The 21164-nt window shown below is 43.9% G+C and overlaps 1 protein-coding gene across 1 annotated transcript in view; it reads left to right on the forward strand.

Moving 5' to 3' along the window:
• BBS9 (Bardet-Biedl syndrome 9) overlaps positions 1–21164 on the forward strand; it is a 359813-nt gene that overhangs the window by 278487 nt on the left and 60162 nt on the right. Inside the window, exon 19 of the mRNA XM_080930425.1 lies at positions 9043–9225. Coding sequence (XP_080786551.1) covers positions 9043–9225 — 183 coding nt within the window. The remainder of the gene's footprint in view (positions 1–9042; positions 9226–21164) is intronic.

Raw genomic sequence — 21164 nt, forward strand, 5'->3', positions numbered from 1 at the left:
CCTTCCCCTAACTCCTCCATTGGGGTCCCTATGCTCAGTCCAATGGTTGGCTGAGAACATCTACATCTGCATTAGTCAGGCTCTGGCAGAGCCTCTCAGGAGACAGCGATGATATCAGGTTCCTGTCAGCAAGCTCTTCTTGGCATCAGCAATAGTGACTGGGTTTGGTGGCTGCATATGGGATGGATCCCCAGGTGGGGCAGTCTCTGCTCCACTCTCTGTCCCAGTATTTCTTTAGATAGGAACAATTCTGGTTTAGTATTTTTGGCAACATCTGGAAATACCTTCGGTTGTTATCGCTAATGGTAGGAGATGTTTCTGGCACCTAGAGTGCAGAGCACAGATGCTGTGTTCTTCCTGCAGTTGCTGAGGCAGTTTGACAATAAAGACTTACCTGGACTCTGATAGCGGTAGAGACGTGATAAGCTTTGAATGTAGAGGTATAGATGTTGTTGGCCCCGGTTATTTACAGAAACAGTCAGCTTAACTGATCATGTAGCTACACAAGTTTTTAAAAAATGGCAGACTTGATCTTGTTCATCTGGAAGGCAAGCTTGCCCAGAGCAGTCCTGCATGTGTCCTGGTAAGTCGCCATCTTTGTGGGTGTTCTTGTGTTACGGAGTCATTGCAAGTTACCATTTATTTTATAATATGAACTGCTCATGAAAATCTTGCCACATGCTAGATATGGTGGGTGGGTAAAGCTGGTAACAAGGCATCCTGGAAGCCTTTAGAGTAGAACCTCAGTCCGGAGCATCTCTAACAAGGCCTCTTCCAACTCTAGTGTCCAACAGGCCATGACAGTACAGATGCTCTCCTTCACCCCATCTCATGTCACGCGAAACCAGGCAGTCCCACTTGCTGCCTCGTGTTATTCTATGGACATATTTTATGTGCATATGTGTGTTGTTGCATGTACATATTCCATGTACATCAGCATTATTTCCATGTACTCTCGTCGTAAGCCTGTCCTACCAGCCAGTAAGGGTATAAATACATCCTTTACTTTAAAAAGCAAAATCATAAGGACCACAAGTGTTCAGAAGAACTAGGCCCTCTTCCAAGGCTTATTTTTGTTTGCTTATTTACACATGAGTGTGTGTGTGTGTGTGTGTGTGTGTGTGTGTGTGTGTGCATATGTATACATGTATGTGAATATGACTTCATTTCAGGAAGTCTGAGGAAATGGCATCACCGCCAGCACGGTGGGGTCTCCAGGTTCCCTTGTGTGCAGTCAGAGTGGATCACTAGCATTCTGTAATTGATCACATGTAGAGCTCGTCATAACACTGACCGCCTTAGGCAAAGGGGAGCCCGGGGACAGCCAGCTCCTGGTCCCGCTGTTGCTCCCCCTCATGACTGTGGCGCTCCATGCTGCGTGGGTGGCTTCCTACTCACAGACATGTCTGTCTAGAAGACTGTTGCCCAAAGCATTCTAAACTTAGAAGCTATTCAGACCCTGTAGATGTTGTTTTTGGAGAGAGATAACTGTGGCATTCTCCAGGGCTTGTAAAAGGAGCTCCGACATTGCCAACCATAGATTCCTGCCTCACTCAGCAGTGCATTCAGTGACAGAGCATGGCCCAGAAAATATTCATTTGTCTTTTTACAACCCAGTTCCCTTAATTATTATTATTTTTTTTTAAATTTGGGTTTCACTTGGCTGAAGGTAGATTATTTTATAGATAGAGGTAAAACTTGGGCCAGCCGTCAGGGGGGTGGAGAGGTGGGGAGGTAAAAATCGTAATCAGGCCTGAGATCAGCTGTATTTTTAGTTTTATATGAGACAGGCATTGGAGTCAGTTTCCTTTCAGCTGATGAAGTTACACGTCTACTCAGTGAATAAGCTGTGCAGAAATAGCAGAGTTATTCATTGTGTCACTTGTAAATTATCTCTTTCTCTCCTTTAACACTTTTATGCACCAATGGCATACGTTGGAAATGCCTCGGCCAACAGCTATGTCCCCACAGTGATTACCTTTACCTCCTTCTGGGCAGAACATTTAAAAGGAAAGGGTTCTTAAGTATAATGAAGTTTCTCAGAAATAATTTGTTTTCTAAAACGAGTTTTATGTGGATTTTCAAGGCATTTGGCAAGTACAGATTAGCGTCAGGGAAAATTCTAATCCTGGCAAGAACTGCCTTGATTTCAAGGGTCACAGCAGTCATGCCTTACTGCTCTTACACGCCAGGCTGTTTCTTTATCATTTTATGGATATAGAATATGTGACTTAAGCTTTTAATGAGACATACACACTGATTTATGCTCTCATTAGCCACACAAAATGGTTATGGTGAAACGTATTATAATCTCAGGTTTATAAATGTAAGCTCCGTGGTTGATGAGAGCTACGGGAGCCTCCCTATTAGAGATGCTACAGAACAGAATCCACTCTTTATCCTCTATATGTAAGCTAATGTGGCACTAAAACTGGCTAAGAATTATATTCTGGCTCAGCGTGGCGGTGAGCTTCTATCATCCCGGCACTCAGGAGGCAGAGGCTGGTCAGTTCCTGAGTTCAGTACCAGTCTGGTCTACACGGCGAGTTCCAGGAAAATGTCTCAAATAAACCAAGAAGAACAAGAACAGCTAGACCCTTGCTATGCTTTCATAATAAAGCTCCCAGGGTTGGCTTTAGCCTGTGCAGGAGTCCAGGGCATGCATATAGGCAACAGATTGAGGTTGGCCGTACTGCTCAAACCTTCTAGTAAGCTCATCCTTCCTTTCTGACAGCCATGGTCTTTCTCTTTTCTTTTTGAACCTTATTTAATTTTATTTTGGGGAAGAGAACAACACTTTTGGATACAAACTGCATCTTTACAGCCAAAGCAAAAATCGAGCTCTAGTAAACATCCTTATGTAAGGCTTTTGCCGTACGGCAGTCTGGACTGCCAGAATACTATCTCAAATAAGACTGAAGAGGATGTGTGTGTGTGTGTATGTGTGTGTGTATGTATGTGTGGATACCCACAGAGGCAGAGGCAGAACAGGATTTTGAATTCCCTGAAGTAAGAGGCGGTTGTAAGCCATCTCATGGGGGTACTGAGAACTGAACTCTGGTCCTCTGCAGAGCAGCAGGGGCTCCTAACAGCTGAGGGAGGCGGTACATCTGACTTTCAGAGCTTCTATAGTACGTTTGATTCAGTGTCTCGTGACATTTTACTTTGAAATTTGGTGAAATTTAGTTACAAAATGAAGACTGTCCTATTGAGTGATCACAAAGGGCAGAGCATGGAAGAGTGGTGGCCCATTGTTCCTGTCACTTGGTAGAGGGGACTTAGTCCTGTGCTGTAAGTATTAGCATATAAGTCTTTCTTTTTCAATGTTATTATTTATTATTAATAAAATAATTTGCCTGTTACACCTAGACTTTATGAGGAGCATTAAGATATAGTTAAGAGAAGCCAAATAAACTAGATATGAATAGAAAGGATGTTAACTGGTTTTTATTGAGAACTTTTGTGTAGGTGAATAAACTAATTCTGAGGGAGGTAAAGATTGTACAGCTTGTAATTGACTTGCCCATATCCATACATAAGCGTTACTGGCTCCAAATCACAACACTGCTCTGACATTTTGAATGTCCTTAAGCATTAATGGTGTTAGTCATTAATGGATGAACAGTTCTTTTACTTTTCTCATCAGTATGGCCAGATAGCTGAAGAGAAACAACTTGTTTTGGCTCCTGAAGAAAGTGGTCCATTGCTGGGGAGGGGGAGTGGAGGACAGGCTTGGTGGCGGTTGGCTACCTGGGTGGGGAGGGCCTGTCTGCTTGTTTCCCAGGCTCTATGTATGCCAGCGTGGCCTTCCATGGGGGCCATGTATAGCTCCATTGTCTTAAAGTGTTCATCTATGTTGGTCTGTGACCACAATAGATCTACCCCAAACCATGTTGCGTCCAGCCAAGCCGAGAGGTGCACCAGATGGATTTTGTTGCTCATCCTGCTTATGGTGAGGCCAGGGTGCTGGTAGACGGGTAGCACGGGCAGCATTCTGTGGTGAGATCTGTGGCTTGGATATGAAATCTGGTTGTGCTGTTGGCCATTTGAACCTTTCTCTAATTCTTTTTCCTTATTTTTAAGATGTGGCCAATAATGGAATCTACCTCATAGGGTTGTTTTTGAGAATTAAATGGGCTAATCCCTGTAAAGACTTCAGCCTGTGTTTGGTTCCTAGAAAGCCTTCAGTGAAATGTTGACAATTATTACAAACACGAGTTTGTTTAGACTATTGAAAACATTGTAACTTGTGATTTATAGAAAGACCTGTTTAGAATATTGAAAACCTTGTAACTTGAGATTTATAGCAAAACAGATGAATCATTCTTTTCTGAAAAGTAGCTTCGCTAAAGGAGACAGCCTGACAAATACTCTTCTGTGTAGCTTTCACGTCTCTGAGCTATACAGAATATACCACTCCCTTCGTTAAGAGAAAACGGGAGAGTGGTAAGGTCGAGGTCTTACACATCATGAACTTGCTGCGTTTCTGATGTGACTTTGGGCAGCACTGACCCACTTCAGGAAGAAATCCGTCTTCAGTTACCTTGTGTTGAAAACCCAAAATGTAAGTAAAGGCCATGCCTGTGACAGGTACGATTCTGAGCAGCGCTTACCTTACCTTTTCAAAGGAGGATGCACTTCTGGGTTTGTGGGGTCACCTGTGGATACCCGAGTTTCTGGGCAGAGGGCACTTGCTGAGAAGGCAGCAAACACAACTGGAATCTTGGCAGTTCTCTGCCCTTGCTCACTGTCCTGGAAATGGAGCCGGGGTGGGGTGGGGACTGTCGGCAGATCCTATCTCAGAGGACTGAATGACGGATGCTACAGCTCTGAGCGTGCCACCTGGATCGCAGTCAGTCTCCACAGCAGCACAGTAGGACTGTGTGCCACACACGAGATGTGGAGGCAGAATGGGCTAGCTTAGGTGGAGAAGTTGGACATGTCCGTGTTCACATAGCATGACTCATGTCTACTTCGTTGTTGCGGCTGCTGCTTTCCTGTAACCAATTTTAGAGCCTGTCCTGGCAGCTGGAAGTATTTGGGATTAATTTCACACCCGCTTTATGAGTAGAGCGTTTTCCTGCAGCTCCCTGGGCCCCTGCTTCATTACTCTGGCATCAACTGATACGGCCATCAGACAGAGGTATCCTTTGGGGTCTCTCTTTTATTTGGAAACCATCAATTTGCAAAAGCAAAACAAAGGCCATCAGCACATTGTGCTTGAAGTCGTTAGCATTTATTGTTTCCTATAGGCCTCCCTTCTGTCGAACACTAGGGAACACACAGTTTGCTCAGACAGTCATGAGCCTGGGGGAAAAAATCACTCTCCCTCAAATGTTAAGTCCTAGCATCTGGTTGGCTTCATTTCTTGGTTCCAGGTGATCTGGGAGATCTTCTGGGCCTCGGTCATTCAAATCTGAATCTTGAGGGGCCTAGTTTTTCCAACTCTTTTTAATATGCTAATTCTGTTTAATTCATTTGGCTCTCCTGGAGAACAGAGTAAACTTGGCTGTTACATGCAAAACTAAATTGAGAACATGGAGATCTGTTTAGTATTTCATGCTGGCCAGTAGGTCAGGAAGATTTTCCTTGGGGGTAATTTACATAAGGAATTGTTTATCCCCTTTCTTTCCAATTTCTATGAACATGTGGGGATAAGGGACTGTTTCCACAATGGCACAGAGATACATCCAGGGAGACTGAAACGGTGACAGACAGTACTTCTCCCAGAGTGATGTATCTTGGGCCTTGTTCTGGAAAGATCCCGTGGCTTGGGCTGCTGTCTCACTACGTCCTTCTTTCACTACCGCTGTACTTAGCACGTTGGGTGGCTCCGTGACCTGGCATGTTGCTACGCTTAGTGGGTGTTTTCCCTTGGTTGTAAGGAACATGCACAGACGCCTCACCAATGTCCCAGTCAGTGCCACAAGCATTTGTTCTGCCTGGTGATACTTTATTCACTAACTCGGATACTCAGAAAACTTAGTGCCATCAGAGTTATGTGCCTGACCACCACCTGAGCATTCCCCATGACCAACCTCTTTTAAAGGCTCCTTCCTCACCACCCGTGTGTTGGGAGGACTCCCTTCTCAGTGGTGTGCAGATAAATCATTAACATGCCTCTGGCACAGAGGGCAGAGGGAATTGGCCTTAATACAGTGAGTTTTCTGTTGTAGATAATTCCAGTAGCGGATTTCAAGCTGTCGACGTAAGGTCTTTGACAGAGTTGGAAGAAATGGGCAGTAGACTGTACTGTGAAGTGTTAACCAAAGGCAGATAAGCTAAGTAAAGATTACCACAAGGCCTACATAGCAACAAATAATGAGTTTTGAGTGTTTATTAATCCTTTTTTGGGTAATTTAACTTTAAGTCCTGTAATTCTTAGTTAATGGCTATATGAAATGACCGGCTTGCAAAGCTCCTGAGAATTGAACAGTTGGTTCCTTCTCTTGATCTGGGAGGGCCCCACTGAGCCAGCTCCAGTATGCCTCCCTCCATGTGCTCCTTCTCCCGAAAGCCTTCCAAGCCCAGCTGGAGCCAGGATGCTGGTCTCTGGACGCACGGCATGCCTGCAGTCTCCAGGTTGGGGACGGACATTGGTGCCTCATTCTGTTCTTTTACTTACGGGACAGGGCTGTAGGCAGACTGGAAGATCCCCATGCAAAGTGACAGTGGTGGGTCGTCCCCACGCAGACAGGAAGACAGGGGTGACAGGGGTGTTAAAATAACCGCTGACACAGAAAATCTGTCAACAGTAGCCTGCCTTTCACAATTTCTGACTCATTCCCCCCCTGTTTTATACCTTTAAGGTAGAAAAAAAATAAAACCTTTGATTAAATGTCAGTTTTTTTTTCTAACAATTTTTATATTGTCAAGGTCAATTTTAAATGCAAGTCTAAAAGCATTTCATGTACTTGGATATACCTGCCTCCTCTGCCCATGTGTACGCTCCATTTTCCTGACGACTCCAGGGACCTTTCTATGTAAGCATACAGACTTCTCTATAGAAAAGAAATGATGTCAAGTAGGTACAAGTGACAAGTGCTACTGATCACATGCTGCCCCATTAATCGGGGACCATCTTTAACAGTCATGCCGCTGATGCACCTCTTTGTGGTCCATAGGGCCTCTCTCACACGGTCAGGGTTTGCCTCCCTCACCCTGCTTTTCTTCTTTAGTATGAGCTCTTTGAAGGTAGAGATTAGATCTGCCACTCACGATTTCTTTTCCTGCACGTACCTGGTACTCGGCGGGTGTTCATGACCTTGGTCTTTCTATGAGTTCAACGCTTGCCAGTGAGCACCTCTTTCCAGTATCACAGCTCCGTGACGATGCAGAATTGTTAACATTCACAGCAAGTCAGGGAGTGTAAGCTCAGACTTCAACAGGAGTCAGTTGTGACCATTGTAAGGGCGCATATGATTTCAGGTGTTACAATTTATGTAACCTCGCCTTTCCTGCCTCTTCTAGGGGACGTCTGAAAGTAATGGGAAAGGGATGAGCTCCAACCCCATTTGAGTAAAAGAGGCCCCAGGGATATTAACTCTGGTCCATTGTAATCGGTCCCTTGCTAGCTTCTTTTACACGTTCTTTTCTGCACAATTAAGACATTATTATAGTAATGCTTCTTCCCACTAATTGGTTCTGTATGTGTGCTTTCTTTTAAACAACTATGAGGTCCTGTGGGCTATGGGCTCCCATCTGATTCTTAGAATGCTATTGGAAAGCACAGTCCTGGGCACACAGAAGCCATCATTTTTTTGTGGCGCTGGCCTTTGTTCAGACGCTGGTTCCCTGAAGAGCTGACTGAGCGTAATTGGCTTCTGTGACTCCTTTAAGGTGTTGATTGTGGAGCCCAACCTCGTCCCACAAGGAAAAGCTGTGTCGGCTCCCTACAGTTGATCACACGGCAAAGAATCCTGGTGTGAACAGCATGTTCAGGCAAAGATCAGCTGTGCTGTCTTTCTCCCCCTCGTGTCTAGTGTCCAGTCTCAGATACTCTGGTGACTCTCCCTGTTGAGCCCCTTTCCCTACATGGAATTTGAGAGACCACACAGCTGTAGACTACCTGTTTGAATGATGGGGCTTTAACAAGCCCTTCGGGCCGGTGTCAATAAGCCATGAAGTATCACTGAACAGAGGATCGCCTGCCCCAGACTTCTGACTCTCATCTGAGTCCCGGAGCTGGCTGGTGTTTGAAAAGGAGCTTACTGCTCCAGTGCTGGCTCTTCCTGTCCTGGGGACTACAGACGCCCTGAGTCTCCCGGGCAGCCAGTTCATTACTTTTAATGAGCACAGAATTCACCGAGACATTAAAATAAAATAGAATCAAGCACCGATGGGCAGACTTGGATATCCCACCCAATTGTTGCTTCAGTTCCTTTTTCCACAAGGTTTTTCAAGAGAAGTTTTTAGGGCAGATTCTATTCACTCTGCCAATTTTTATCCTAAATAGATTTGGCACTGCAAACCTAACACACCCTGGGCTGCTTTTTAATGCCCTGTGGGCTGGTGGCTAACATTTGTGTTAAAAATGACAGTTTTCAACTGATCAGATATTTGAATCTTGTTTGGCGTTTTACAGATGTTAAAGAAGTATTGGATATCTCAGTGCCATAGATCTATAAAGACAAATTTAAAAGATAAAAGAGTTATTTTCTGAAAAAGCGACAAAGTTATTTAAAACAAAGACTAGTACAGTTATTTTGATTTTATTTTCATTGATCAGTCTCCATAGCTAATTACAAAAGTCTGAAGTAGTTTTACCTTCCTATGGTAACGCTCACACTGAACATTGTCCCTATAAAGCAGATTCTATGGACATTTTCTTCCCTGGCCATATGGATTTGGAATTACGTGGGGCATTTTTTCCAAGAAAGGAAGCTAGCAGATGACCCCGTTATCACTCAACAGAACTCGTGTCTATGGAAGAAGACAAACCTTGTCAAGCTGTTTGAAAGAAAAACAGAAACTCAGCAAATGGCATCTGCTGAGGGTTCAGACTGTGAAATTGCCCCTAACCAAAGTTTGTGATTTCTTCAGGTGATTGCTCTAGCAGATGCGGTGGAGGAGAACCGAGACAGGCTACGGCAGTCATTTGCTGGCCTGAAGAGTGCCACCCATTTGCTGATCCTGCTAATCGGGCTGTGGCAGCGGCTGAGTGCAGAGCAGACCGCAATTCTGGAAGCCGCATTTCTGCCACTACAGGAAGACACGCAGGAACTGGTGAGGACCCACAGGACCCACCCCCATGTGACTGAGAAGTTTTTGGTTTGCGGATGGTGGTATCACATGGCTACCTATGATTTTTGTTAAAAGCATCAAAATAAGCCTTGCATTTTCACAAAAATGCTGTTTTTCTTTTCTTCAAACCATAATAAAAGTGTCATATGATGGCACCCCCCCCACAAGTGGTTTTAAAAATAGGTATATAGTCCATTTTTATGTAGTACTCAGTGTGTTTTTATGTGCTCTTCAATCTCTGAGAGGCAGGAAAATAGTCATTTGACAGGCTGAGTGATCACAGTAAATCCTTCAGATTAGCTAATCCTTCCCAAGGCTGCCAGAGAAAACAGTTCAGTCATTTTAATTTGTTCGGTGTTCTCAAGTTTTAGTGTTACTTCAAAGGTTAGGGGACTGAGATGGCTTTGCTCAGAATGACGGGAACGTTTACAGAGTTTCTTATAATCGTTCCTAAAGTCCTTAGAAGAGGCATTTCAGAAGGGAAGGGAGAAAATGAGGATTGGAGGGTTTCACCAGGGCCCACTAAACAAAACAACGCATCCTTTGAATTGTAGATGCATCCAGGACCCCACACCTGGAGGGTGCTCTTCTGTGTGCATTTATTCATGGAGAAATAATAGGTACTTTAGAAACCAGAGATTTGAGCAGACTCCTTGTGGTGGTTGTTTCAGGGGCAACCGTTTTCAACCCAGTTTCATACCTAGATCTAAGGTCATGGCTGTGACAGTAACAACACTGAAACCAACACTGTTGCTTTCAAGTGCTCAGCAGGCATTTCCCATTTCATCATCGATGTGGCCCTGGAGATCGCTTAAGCACTGTTTCTATCTCCATTACAGATAACAGAACCTGCATTTTCCTGTGGCTAAATGCTTTTCTAAGTAGAGCTGGGACTTGGACCCAGTCTGTCTGCTCAGAAAGTATGTGCTTAAAGACAGATATTTTATTTAAGTGAACAAGTAATTGTCTTAGTTACTTTTCTATTGTCGTGAAGAGACACCATGACCAAGGCAACTTAAGAAAGAAAGAAAATGTTCAGTTTGAGGCTCACAATTCAGAGGATTAGGATCCATGACCACCAGAGCTGGCCAGGAGCAGGCAGGCAGGCAGGCCAGTGAAGCTGTCGTTCAGAGCTCACATCTGAACCACAAGCACCAGGCAGAGAGAGCTAACTGGGAATGAAGTGAACAAAGCCCTCCTCTGGTGACATACCTTCTCCCAGGCCACACCTCCCAGTCCTTCCCAAACCTTACCAACACTTGGGGACCAAGCATCCAAAAATGAGCCTACAGGGGCCATTCTCATTTAAACTACCACAGTCTTTAAAAAAAAAAAAAAAATTCGCAAGTGTTTTTTTTTTTCTTCAGCTGCATCAAAATTTTAAGACAACAAAGGTTCATTTTGTGACTGAAAGTAAATACACTGAAAAGGCAGGGAACATATTTTAATGCCAAATGATATAAAGAGACAAACAAAATTTTTGTAAGTCAAATTGACCTTCAGTAGCAGAATCAGAGACACTTTTCTGCAAGGAGGGGTGGAGCACAGGGGTGTGTGTGTGGGGGGGGGGGGAGGGGACAGATTGTTTATAAGCTCCCTGTAGGAGGCAGAAAGCCTTAGGTAGTCTCTGGTTTTGGTCCCACCATTAAATGCCAGTTACTGTGGTTCTTAGCTGGCCTGAATCACTGTGTCTGTGCCCATAAGGAGCAAGTTAGGTACCACCACCAGGACTGGGAGAGGAGCTAAGGAGTCAGCCAAGTAAAGGACCGGAAGTTAGACATCCTCCCTGCAACAGGTTTGTGCCTCCTTCCAAACTACCTTCATGATGACTGTGTGCCTCTCAGTTATACTTGAGAGCGAGAACCACGTCTTGTTACTGCTAAAAACCCTGGCGCATAGCCTGCGTTTATTCAGTGGAAGAATGCATAGAGAGTGAAGGTGGAGAGGAAGAAAGCAGGCAGGCCAGTGCACAGGCTAGCGTGAATCCCTTGTATAGGATGTAGGACCATTGGTGCTGCCCAGTCTGGTGAGACGGCTCTGCAGGTAAGGACGATGCCGTGCAAGCTGGGCAACTGGGTTCTATGCCTGGAGGCCAAGTCAAGCTGGACAGTGTCACAGAGTTGTCTTCTGACCTCTGCATGTGCACTGTGACACACAATCTCTCCACTCTCTCACATGTATGTGTGAGAGACACACACAAAACATCTTTAACTGACAGTGGCTCCTCCTTCCTGAATCCTGTTTCATTGTCTGCAGGTTCTGAATTCCTGTGTTTTGTGTTCAACAACAGACCAAAAAATATTAATATATGTCTTGTCTTGAAAAGAGAGAATCTATATTATACTTTGCTGTTGTGAGTCCTTGATTTTATTATTAGCTATTGTCAGTTTCTTTCTGTGCCTATTTATAAGTCAGGTGCATATGTGTATGAAAATATGTTTGTCTAGGGTTTAGCTCTATCTGAGAGTTCAGGCATACACAGCCAATTTGGTATATCAGGATGAGGGAAATGTAGTATAAACAAAGGGTTATTCTTTTTAAAAATTGTCTAAGCTTGCCATTTTTTTATTTGACCTTTCATGTCTTAAGTAAAGAACAATTAAAATTTGATTTTTGTTAGAAGGAATGAAACTTTCGGGTTTGAATATTTCATTGTCATGGCTCAGTTGGGTACTGCAGAAGCCTACCACAGCACACTTATTTGTGAGGTCCACAGACACAGCATATGAATTGTGAACTAGCATGTGAAAACCACACAGTGTATGCATATATCTTAAAAGGTGAAGAAATGTTTTTTTTTAAGACACAAGCTGTCTCAACATCATAACTTACTTACTACTGAACTTTATAGTGTGCAATGTCACTGTTTTTCTTAGCAGAGTTGGTTCTCTCCTACTACTGTGTGGGGTTTGGAGTTGATCTTAGGTTGAGTGTGTTCACCATGCGTGCCATGGAGACCACAGTCCTGTAGAAATACAAGAGTGTGTTCACCATGTGTGCCATGGAGACCAGAATCCTGTAGAAATACAAGAGTGTGTTCACCATGTGTGCCATGGAGACCAGAATCCTGTAGAAATACAAGAGTGTGTTCACCATGTGTGCCATGGAGACCACAGTCCTGTAGAAATGCATGAGTGTGTTCACCATGTGTGCCATAGGGACCAGAATCCTGTTGAAATACATGAGTGTGTTCACCATGTGTGCCATGGAGACCAGAATCCTGTAGAAATACATGAGTGTGTTCACCATGTGTGCCATGGAGACCACAGTCCTGTAGAAATGCATGAGTGTGTTCACCGTGTAGAAAGTTGAAAGGCTTAGTCCCTTGGAGCCTCTTTACCTTGCCTATCTATATATCCTCTATTCTCCAAAGAAGGTAGAGAAAGTTTCTCCCAACTCTCTTCCTAATGTGGTGAGATTAGAAGGTGAATTTACCTCCATCTGTGAGATGTAAGACATTTGGAAATAACAGAGACCAAAGAATAATAAATACAAAGAATAATTTGGACACTTCTTGTGATAGTCTTCATCTCTAATTGGGTTGTAGTATTCACTTCGGAGTTATGATGCTGAGACAGCCTATGTCTTAAAAGAAACATTTCTTCATCTTTTAAGACATGCACTGTGTGGTTTTGACATGCGAGTTCACAATTTACATGCTGTGTCTGTGGACCTCACAAATAAGTGTTATGTGGTGGGCCTCTGCAGTACCCAACTGAGCCATGAAAATAAAATATTCAAACCTGAAATAACTTGAGAAGAGGGCGAGGCAGGAAAGAAAGGAGTCTCTTACCAGAATGTTGAAAATATACCCCATATTGAAGTTATTATGATACCACAAAAATCTGAATGCAATTTAGATGGTTTGGTTGAGGGTAGATGGCAGAGCATGTGTGTGAGAGGGAGAGACCCGGATGTGTGGGCAACATTTCCAGAAGACATTGGCAGCCCAAGGGTAGATGCCCTCTCAAGTATCGACAGGCAGAATGAAATGCTCAGAATGTATTTATGTTTTACACATATCTGCATAATTTTTATAATGCTTTGTTGTGTAGTCATCAAGGTGGAATATATCAAGCAGGATTCATTTGGTAGAAAACTCTAAAATAGCTTCTTCCTACTAATATCAGATTCACAAAGCAAACAATATTCAGAACTTTCCCATGTTAGTAGAGAGAAGTGCCCTGGGCATGATGTCATCCTGGGCAGTGCTAGTCATCAGCATTTTGTTTGAACCAGCACTGCATGTGTACCAGAGCTTATGGTTCATTTCTTCTCCCAGTCTCTTTAGGGATACTTCTCTTCCCTCCCTCCCTCCCTCCCTCCCTCCCTCCCTCCCTCCCTCCCTCCCTACCTACCTACCTACCTACCTCTCTCCCTCCTTCCCTCTCTCCTTACCTACCTCCCTCTCTCCCTCTCTCCCTCCTTTCCTCTCTCCTTACCTACCTCCCTCTCTCCCTCCCTCCCTCCCTCCCTCCCTCCTCCCTCCCTCCCTCCCTCCCTCCCTCTCTCCCTCCTTCCCTCTCTGCTTACCTACCTCCCTCTCTCCCTCCCTCCCTCCCTCCCTCCCTCTCTCCCTCCCTCCCTCTCTCCCTCCCTCTCTCCTTACCTACCTCCCTCTCTCCCTCTCTCCCTCCTTTCCTCTCTCCCTCCCTCCCTCCCCCTCCCTCCTCCCTCCCTCCCTCCCTCCCTCTCTCCCTCCTTCCCTCTCTCCTTACCTACCTCCCGCTCTCCTTCTCTCCCTCCCTTCCTCCATCCCTCCCTCCCTCCCTCTCTCCCTCCTTCCCTCTCTCCTTACCTACCTCCCTCCCTCCCTCCATCCCTCCATCCCTCCCTCCCTCCCTCTCTCCCTCCTTTCCTCTCTCCTTACCTACCTCCCTCTTTGCCTCCCTCCCTGTCTGTCTGCCTTTCTTTCTTTCTTTCTTTCTTTCCTTCCTTCCTTTCTTCTTTCTTTTTTTCTTCCTTCCTTCCTTTCTTCCTTCGCTTTCCAGTAGCAAATAAATGCTAGTATTTCAGACTAGTACATGTACTTTTAAAAAAGATGTTAAAACATATATACACCACATGTACTTTGTGGAGATGATTTGACTACTGAAAAAAATATTGAAAACTTTGTTTTATCTCTAAAAGGTTTTAAACAGTTTCATTGGTGAATTTAATAATTAAAATTTTCCTGTCTTCTTTCTGTAATAGTGGCATAATGTAGTCCAACATAGTATTTTTATTGCTGTGTGTTGTAGGGCTTTTGTGTATGTGTTTGCTGTGCCTCGGGGATAAGTATATTCTCTACCACTGATCTGTACTCTAAATTATAAAACAAAGAGCTTTCAGGCTAGGAATAGAAGACATTTGAGAGCATGAGATCTTAGAGGGAGCAGGGGTGGAAATAGATTCTAGCCCATCTATTCTGTAGTTCTACAGAACACACTGTGTCTACTCCTGTCAGTGAGGGTTGTACTAGAGGTTGTGACATTAAACATCCTGTGATGCCTCACAGAAGCCAAAAGACAAAAGGGTGTGTGTGTGTGTGTGTGTGTGTGTGTGTGTGTGTGTTTGTGTGTGTGTGCATGCATATGTATATATACACATTTTTAGGATTGGCTCAATTGGATAATCTTTTATCAAGTCATTTAATCATCCAATAAATTTTTATTAAGGACTTAGTAGTTTTTAAGCACTATTTGGGCTATGACATTCCTTTGAAACAAAACAGATTTAGGTGTCATTTTGCTGGTTTTAATTCAATTTCATACATAACTATTCTAATTCTGAACTCCTTGATTCGGTAGCCACTACCACAGGAAATTTACAAAAAAGCTGATGTGAAATAAGGTGACTTTGCTATCTGTCTTTCACTTGCTAGTAGCTACGTGTGATGAGTGCTTGCTATGTTAGACAGTGCAGACAGAAATTTCGGGCACTCTAGAAAGTCTGTTGTGTAGCAGTGGTGAGCAACAAGAAAAAGCAGGGCTGTATCTGTTGGGTTTGCTACAGCACACATTAGCAAACTAAAGAAATCTGAGCAGGAGACTGATGTGCCACTCCTTTCTGCTGTCTGACTTAACGTCCCTTATCTGTGGTGTCCAGGGATCTGCGTGATCATATGTCAACACCAGGTACTTGTAGAAACCCCAGGGACTTCTGCAGACCCATGCCCTGGGAGCTTGGCTGCTACACTACTGGGAGATGGTAGAGCCCCAAGGAGGCAGAACATAATGGCAGGAAGTGTGTCACTGAAGGTAGCCGAAAGGGATCCTGGGATCCCAGGCATTTCCTCCATCTTTCGCTTTCTCCTCCTGAGGTGAGAGCTGCTCTGCTGTGCGCTACCATGATACTATTCATGTCTTGCCACAGACCAAAAAGCAACACAGCCAAGTGACCATGGTTGATACCCCTGAAGCCATGAGTCCAAGTAAACCTTCCTTCCTTATAAGTTATAACCTCAGGTATTTCATCACAGCAACCAAAAGCAAAATATTGTATCCTTCATATGCCCTTGGCTAACCCTGTAGTCATTGTAAATTCTTTCCTGTCAGTATGAGCATTGTCTTTGAATTCCTTTGATTACAGTCTTCTGGATACTTGCCTTTTGGACTGGATGTGGATGGATTCCCTTTGCCCTTCCCCATCACAGATCAGGGCTGCTTCTCGTTATTACGGTGAACAGCTCAGGTGACTGGGTTTTTCATCCAGCCGATGGCAAGAGAGCAAGGAAGAGGAGGACCGGGGTTTCCAAGTGAGCTGTCGGAGCCTCCTCTTCTGAGGCCTGTGTGTGCTGGGGAGCCTGGGATGAAAAGAGCAACAGTGTGCTGCTGTGGGGACCTGGCTTCGTGGACTTCACGTGGCATAGCATGTCTAGATATTTCCTTTCCTCTGAATTGCATTCGGTATCTTTGGCAGTACTTTCTACCATTTGAAAAAGAAACGTTCTATTGTATTCTCAAGGACTTAATAGTTAACATTCCGTGGTACTAACTTTTAAAACTCCCTGAGAAAGTTGGGGTGGAAATGCACATCAGCGTAAGAGGGAGACGTGAACCTTTAGTATGATTGATTGATGGTTTCTTTTACAAACGGATATGGAAAGGAAACTTATTTTTAACATGTTGACCATGGTTCGTGTGAGAAAACAGATGTTTATAATAGGAAGTCCTATTGTATAGAGGGACTTATTGAGGTTCACTCATTTGGCTTAATGGCGCCTATGCCGCAGGTCAGATTTGAAGTCAGGACCATTGTGCCTGCTGTCTGGCCCGAGAGATGACTAATCACTACCATTACTAATGAGCCTGCTCAGAAGAGAAACAGGAGGAAGTCTGGTGTCACTATTAAGTCTGCCTTTGTGACGGCTCAAGTATCATCACAATTATAACTGTCTATGGGAATGTGATCCAGAAAGTAAATATTTTGGTATTTCCCATGGTCTTAGCCAGCAAGATAAACATGTGGAGTTAGTTTCATATTCATAATGGCCGTATCCTCTATGTTGTTGCTACTTATTATGTAACATTCTGTATTTCCAGAGTTGAATGTGACATACAGCCCAGAGCTTTTCTGAGGAATTCCTTTCTGGAAAGCGCCTTGCCTTAGGCCATTTCTTTCCAACCTGACAGCCTGTGCTGGCATTTGAAGCAGCCTTTCTGCCCATTTCTGTGGAGGTCATCTTCATGTCTCTGGACCCAGTACTCAGCTGTCCCGTTTCACATCTGCTTGTGTGCTTGCCCTGGCTCTGAGGCACCTGTGTGGAGCTGAGTGCCAGTGCCTGGCAGTCAGGGCTTTGTGTCACCCGGCTTTGCCATTTCCCATTTATAAACCCCCTTTCTGAGCCTCCTCAGCATCTCCCCATCAATCGACAGGAGCTGAGTTGTTTCTTCAAAGCAGAGCCACTGGCTTTTGCTTCCTGTAGATAGCACTGGCTGTTTGTCTGTCCATCTGCCTACTGTAGGCAGGCATTCCCCCCCTTTCCTTCTGGTCTGTGAGCTCCAGCGGGGGGTGACGCTGTTCTCCGTCACCATATTCCAACGTTGCTGTGTACGCTTGCTTACACAGCCAGTAAACTCAAGGACAGATTCTTCTGTGTCTCGAAGAGTTGAAGCACAGAGTTCATCATCATTCAGAGGACGAAGCTCCACTTTTCTTCCATAGTCCACAATTTCTTCCACAACTGTGCAGTTCGTTGTTCAAAGATCACCTTTTACAAGGGAAACGTTCCTCCTCCTTTTCTGTGCTCTTTATTGTATAAATGGCACCAAATGTTTTTGTGTTGTATAAGAGCAAAACCTGTTCTTTGATATATGGATATTAAGATAGATTTTTTTTTTGTTTGTTTGTTTTTTTGAGACAGGGTTTCTCTGTGTGATAGCCCTGGCTGTCCTGGAATTCTCTTTGTAGACCAGGCTAGCCTCAAACTCACAGAAATCCACCTGCCTCTGCCTCCCATGTGTTGTACTGAAAGTGTGAGCACCATGCCCAGCTCATAGATTTATCATCTCGATACATGTACCACCATGCATAGCTCACTGATACATCATATAGATACATTAGTCTAGACCAGCTATGTATAAAGTCATGTGAGACATAGTATCATGATGTCTTAGTTAGGATTTCCATGGCTGTGAACAGACACAACCAAGGCAACATTTAATTGGCACTGGCTTACAGGTTCAGAGGTTCAGTCGAGGTGGGAGCACGGCAGCATCCAGGCAGGCATGGTGCTGGGGGAACTTGAGAGTTCTGCCTTTTGTTCTGAAGACAAACAGGAGAAGAGCAACTTCCATACAGCTAGGAGGAGAATCTCAAAGCCCACCCCCACAGTGACATATCTTCTCCAACAAGGCCACACCTCCTAATAGTGCCACTCCCTGGATAACTATATTCAAACCACCTCATTCCACTCCCTGGCACCCATAGACTTGTTCAAACACATGAGTCTATGGGAGCCATACCTAGCCGTAGCATAATGCAAAATACATTTAGTTCAACTTCAAAAGTCCCATAGTCTATAACAATTTAAAAGTCTCACCAATGTTAAACATCTAAAGTTCAAAGTCTCTTCTGAGATTCATCCAATTAAGTATAACTGTAATCCCCTATAAAATCAAAAATCAAAAAAGGCAGATTACATACCTCCAACATCACAGAATGTGCATTACCATTCTAAAACATCATAGTGAAGAAATATTGGACCAACGCAAGGCTAAAAACCAGCTGGACAAACTGCCATCTCATGCATTTTCATGTCTGATGTCAAAAGCAATCTTCAAATCTTTAACTTGTTTCATCTTTGCTGACGGCAACATAATTCTTTTTGGCTGGTTCTACTTCCTGTTAGCAGCTTTCCTTAGCAAGAATACCACGGCTCTGGCATCTCTAACATCTTGGGGGTATCCAAGACAACTTTAATATCACAGCTTCTTGATCCAATGTCTGGAATCCACACATGATCTTCTGGGCTCTTCAAAAGTGCTTGGGTCACTTCCCAGCTCTGACATCTGTAGCACTCTAGGCTCTAGATGACTTCACTCCTGCTGCTATTCTTGGTGATCAACTCATGGTACTGGCATTTCTAATTCTCTGGAGTCTTATACTGAAACTAGGCTTCACCCATAGCTTCTCAGAGGCTCCCTTCATGGTCTGAGCTGTCACCTGACACTAAGGCTACACCTTCACAAACGGCCTTCTCTAGCCTCTCACAGTGCCAAGCCTCAGCTGCTCTTCAAGATCCCTTCATATCTTTAAAACTAGTACCACCTGGGTGATTCTTACACATTACCATGTCCAGCTGCAGCACAAAGTACAACCTTGGTTATATCTGGAACACAGCTCTTCTTTGTGCTCTCAGAAAACACTTCCTAGAAGATTTAACTTCGGTGATGTTGGTCTCCTCTTAATCATTGATAATTTCTTAGCTCCAGCTATTCAGCATCAATTGTCCCAGTAACCTCTTCTGTTCTTAACTCTAGAGCTAGAGCCACGTGGCTGAAGCTACTGAGTTCTTGTTGGGGCTGGAATATAGCCACCTCATTCTATAACATTATCATCAGCTTTCTGTTTTCCAACTCCTTCACTGCCTAAGCTTGGCTGTCCTGCCACTTACTCTATAGACTGACCCTGAGCTCAGAGGTCTGCTTGCCTCTGCTTCCTGAATTAAAGGCACGTATCACCATGCCTGGACTTAAGCTTTTATTCACCTAGAACTTATTCTATTCCAAGCTGGCCTTGAGCTCAGAAATCTGCTTGCCTCTGTCTCCTGGGATTAGAGATGTGTTCCTCTTTGGGCCTACTCTTTTCATGGTCACTATTCCTCAAGATCTGAATCAACATCTGTGGTCTCCATTTCTACATTGTAGTTCATCCCAGATCAAACATCTTAATGACATCAGTAGCCAGACAGTAATAATGCCTAGCTATAACTATTCCTTACCCAATGGCAAATGCATCAACAATAAGCTTAGGAGGGTGGAATCTTGCCCCAAAGTCACCACTCTCTTCTTTGTTTACCTCTTGAACACAGGATTCAGCTCCCTTTCACTTCCTGGTACTTGAACCATACATTTTGTATTTTTCCTTTCTAAGCGTGCTACTCTAGACCAGAACACCCTTCATAGACAAAACCAGAGTCTAAACCAGATCATTTTGAGACTTTCTTTGACAATGCAATTAATTTGACTATTTTCACCTTAGCCTCAGGCAGACTCTTCAAACAAGGCCCAGAGCAGAGACACATTCTTCACCAAAATATCACAAGAGCTTGTCCACATACAAAATTCTTCTCCTCTGAAACCTCTGGAGCCAGGCCTCCACAGTTCAAATCACACTCAGCAATGCAGTCTCCCATAGTCCTACTAGGATAGCCCATTGCTGCTTTTCAAATCCAAAGTCCCCAAATTCACATTCTTCCAAACAAAAGCCTGGCCAAGCCTATACCTCACTCCTGGCACCACCTTAGTTATGGTTTCCATTGCTGTGCAGAGAAACAGACGCCATGACTAAGGCAACTCTTATAAGGGACTACATTTAATTGGGGCTAGCTTATAGTTTTGAGGTCCAGCCAATTATCATCAAGGCAGGAAGCATGGCAGCATCCAGACAGACATGTGTAGAAGGAGCTGAGAGTTCTACATCTTGTTCTGTAGGCAAAGAGTAGAAGACTGACTTCCAAGCAGCTAGGGGGGAGGGTCTCAAAGCCCACTCCCATAGTGACACACATCCTCCAACAAGGCCACACCTGCTTCAACAAGGTCCAAGCTCCTAATAGTGCCACTTCCTGAGCCAAGCATACAAACCACTACAAAAGATAATGGGGCAGCAGGTATGACAATGGCTCCCAGAAGGTACAGACCAAAGTTTAGTGAGTTGTATAGACATTGGTTATCTCTGTGGTGTGTGATAGTTTTATTTAATTTCAAGATTAAAAAAAAAAACAGTTAAAAAATAAATATTCAGTATTTAAAGTTAGGTTACTCACATGATAGCTATCTGTGTGCAGAGGTAGTCTGGGGTCCTCATACAGTGACTTTTGACATATTTCACATTTCTCAGAGTCTGTCACAGTTGTTAAACTGTGCCTGACTATATATTCAGGAATGCACCCACCCATATAACCTAATAACAGAGATAAATTCAAGAATTTTAATCTTACCAATGACAACATACAAAAATGGCAGCTGGTGTCAAGTACACTTGCTTCCTGTGCCTTAGCCATACTTGGCAATAAGTGATAAAATGGACATTTAATAAAATGGACATAGCTGTTTACTTATGAGACTGTCTTTCCAGAGATTGCTCTAGGAAAACATATCTTGTAAAGCGAATCCTACATCAGAGATCGGAGTTAATGAACTAGAAGAAGGGTAGAGTCCATTGGGTATTACAGTGTTCATAATTATGAAATACTGAAGCAAACTAAGTGCTAATTTCTG

The sequence above is a fragment of the Micromys minutus genome (genome assembly GCF_963924665.1).
Source record: "Micromys minutus genome assembly, chromosome: 16".
Lineage (NCBI taxonomy): Eukaryota > Metazoa > Chordata > Mammalia > Rodentia > Muridae > Micromys > Micromys minutus.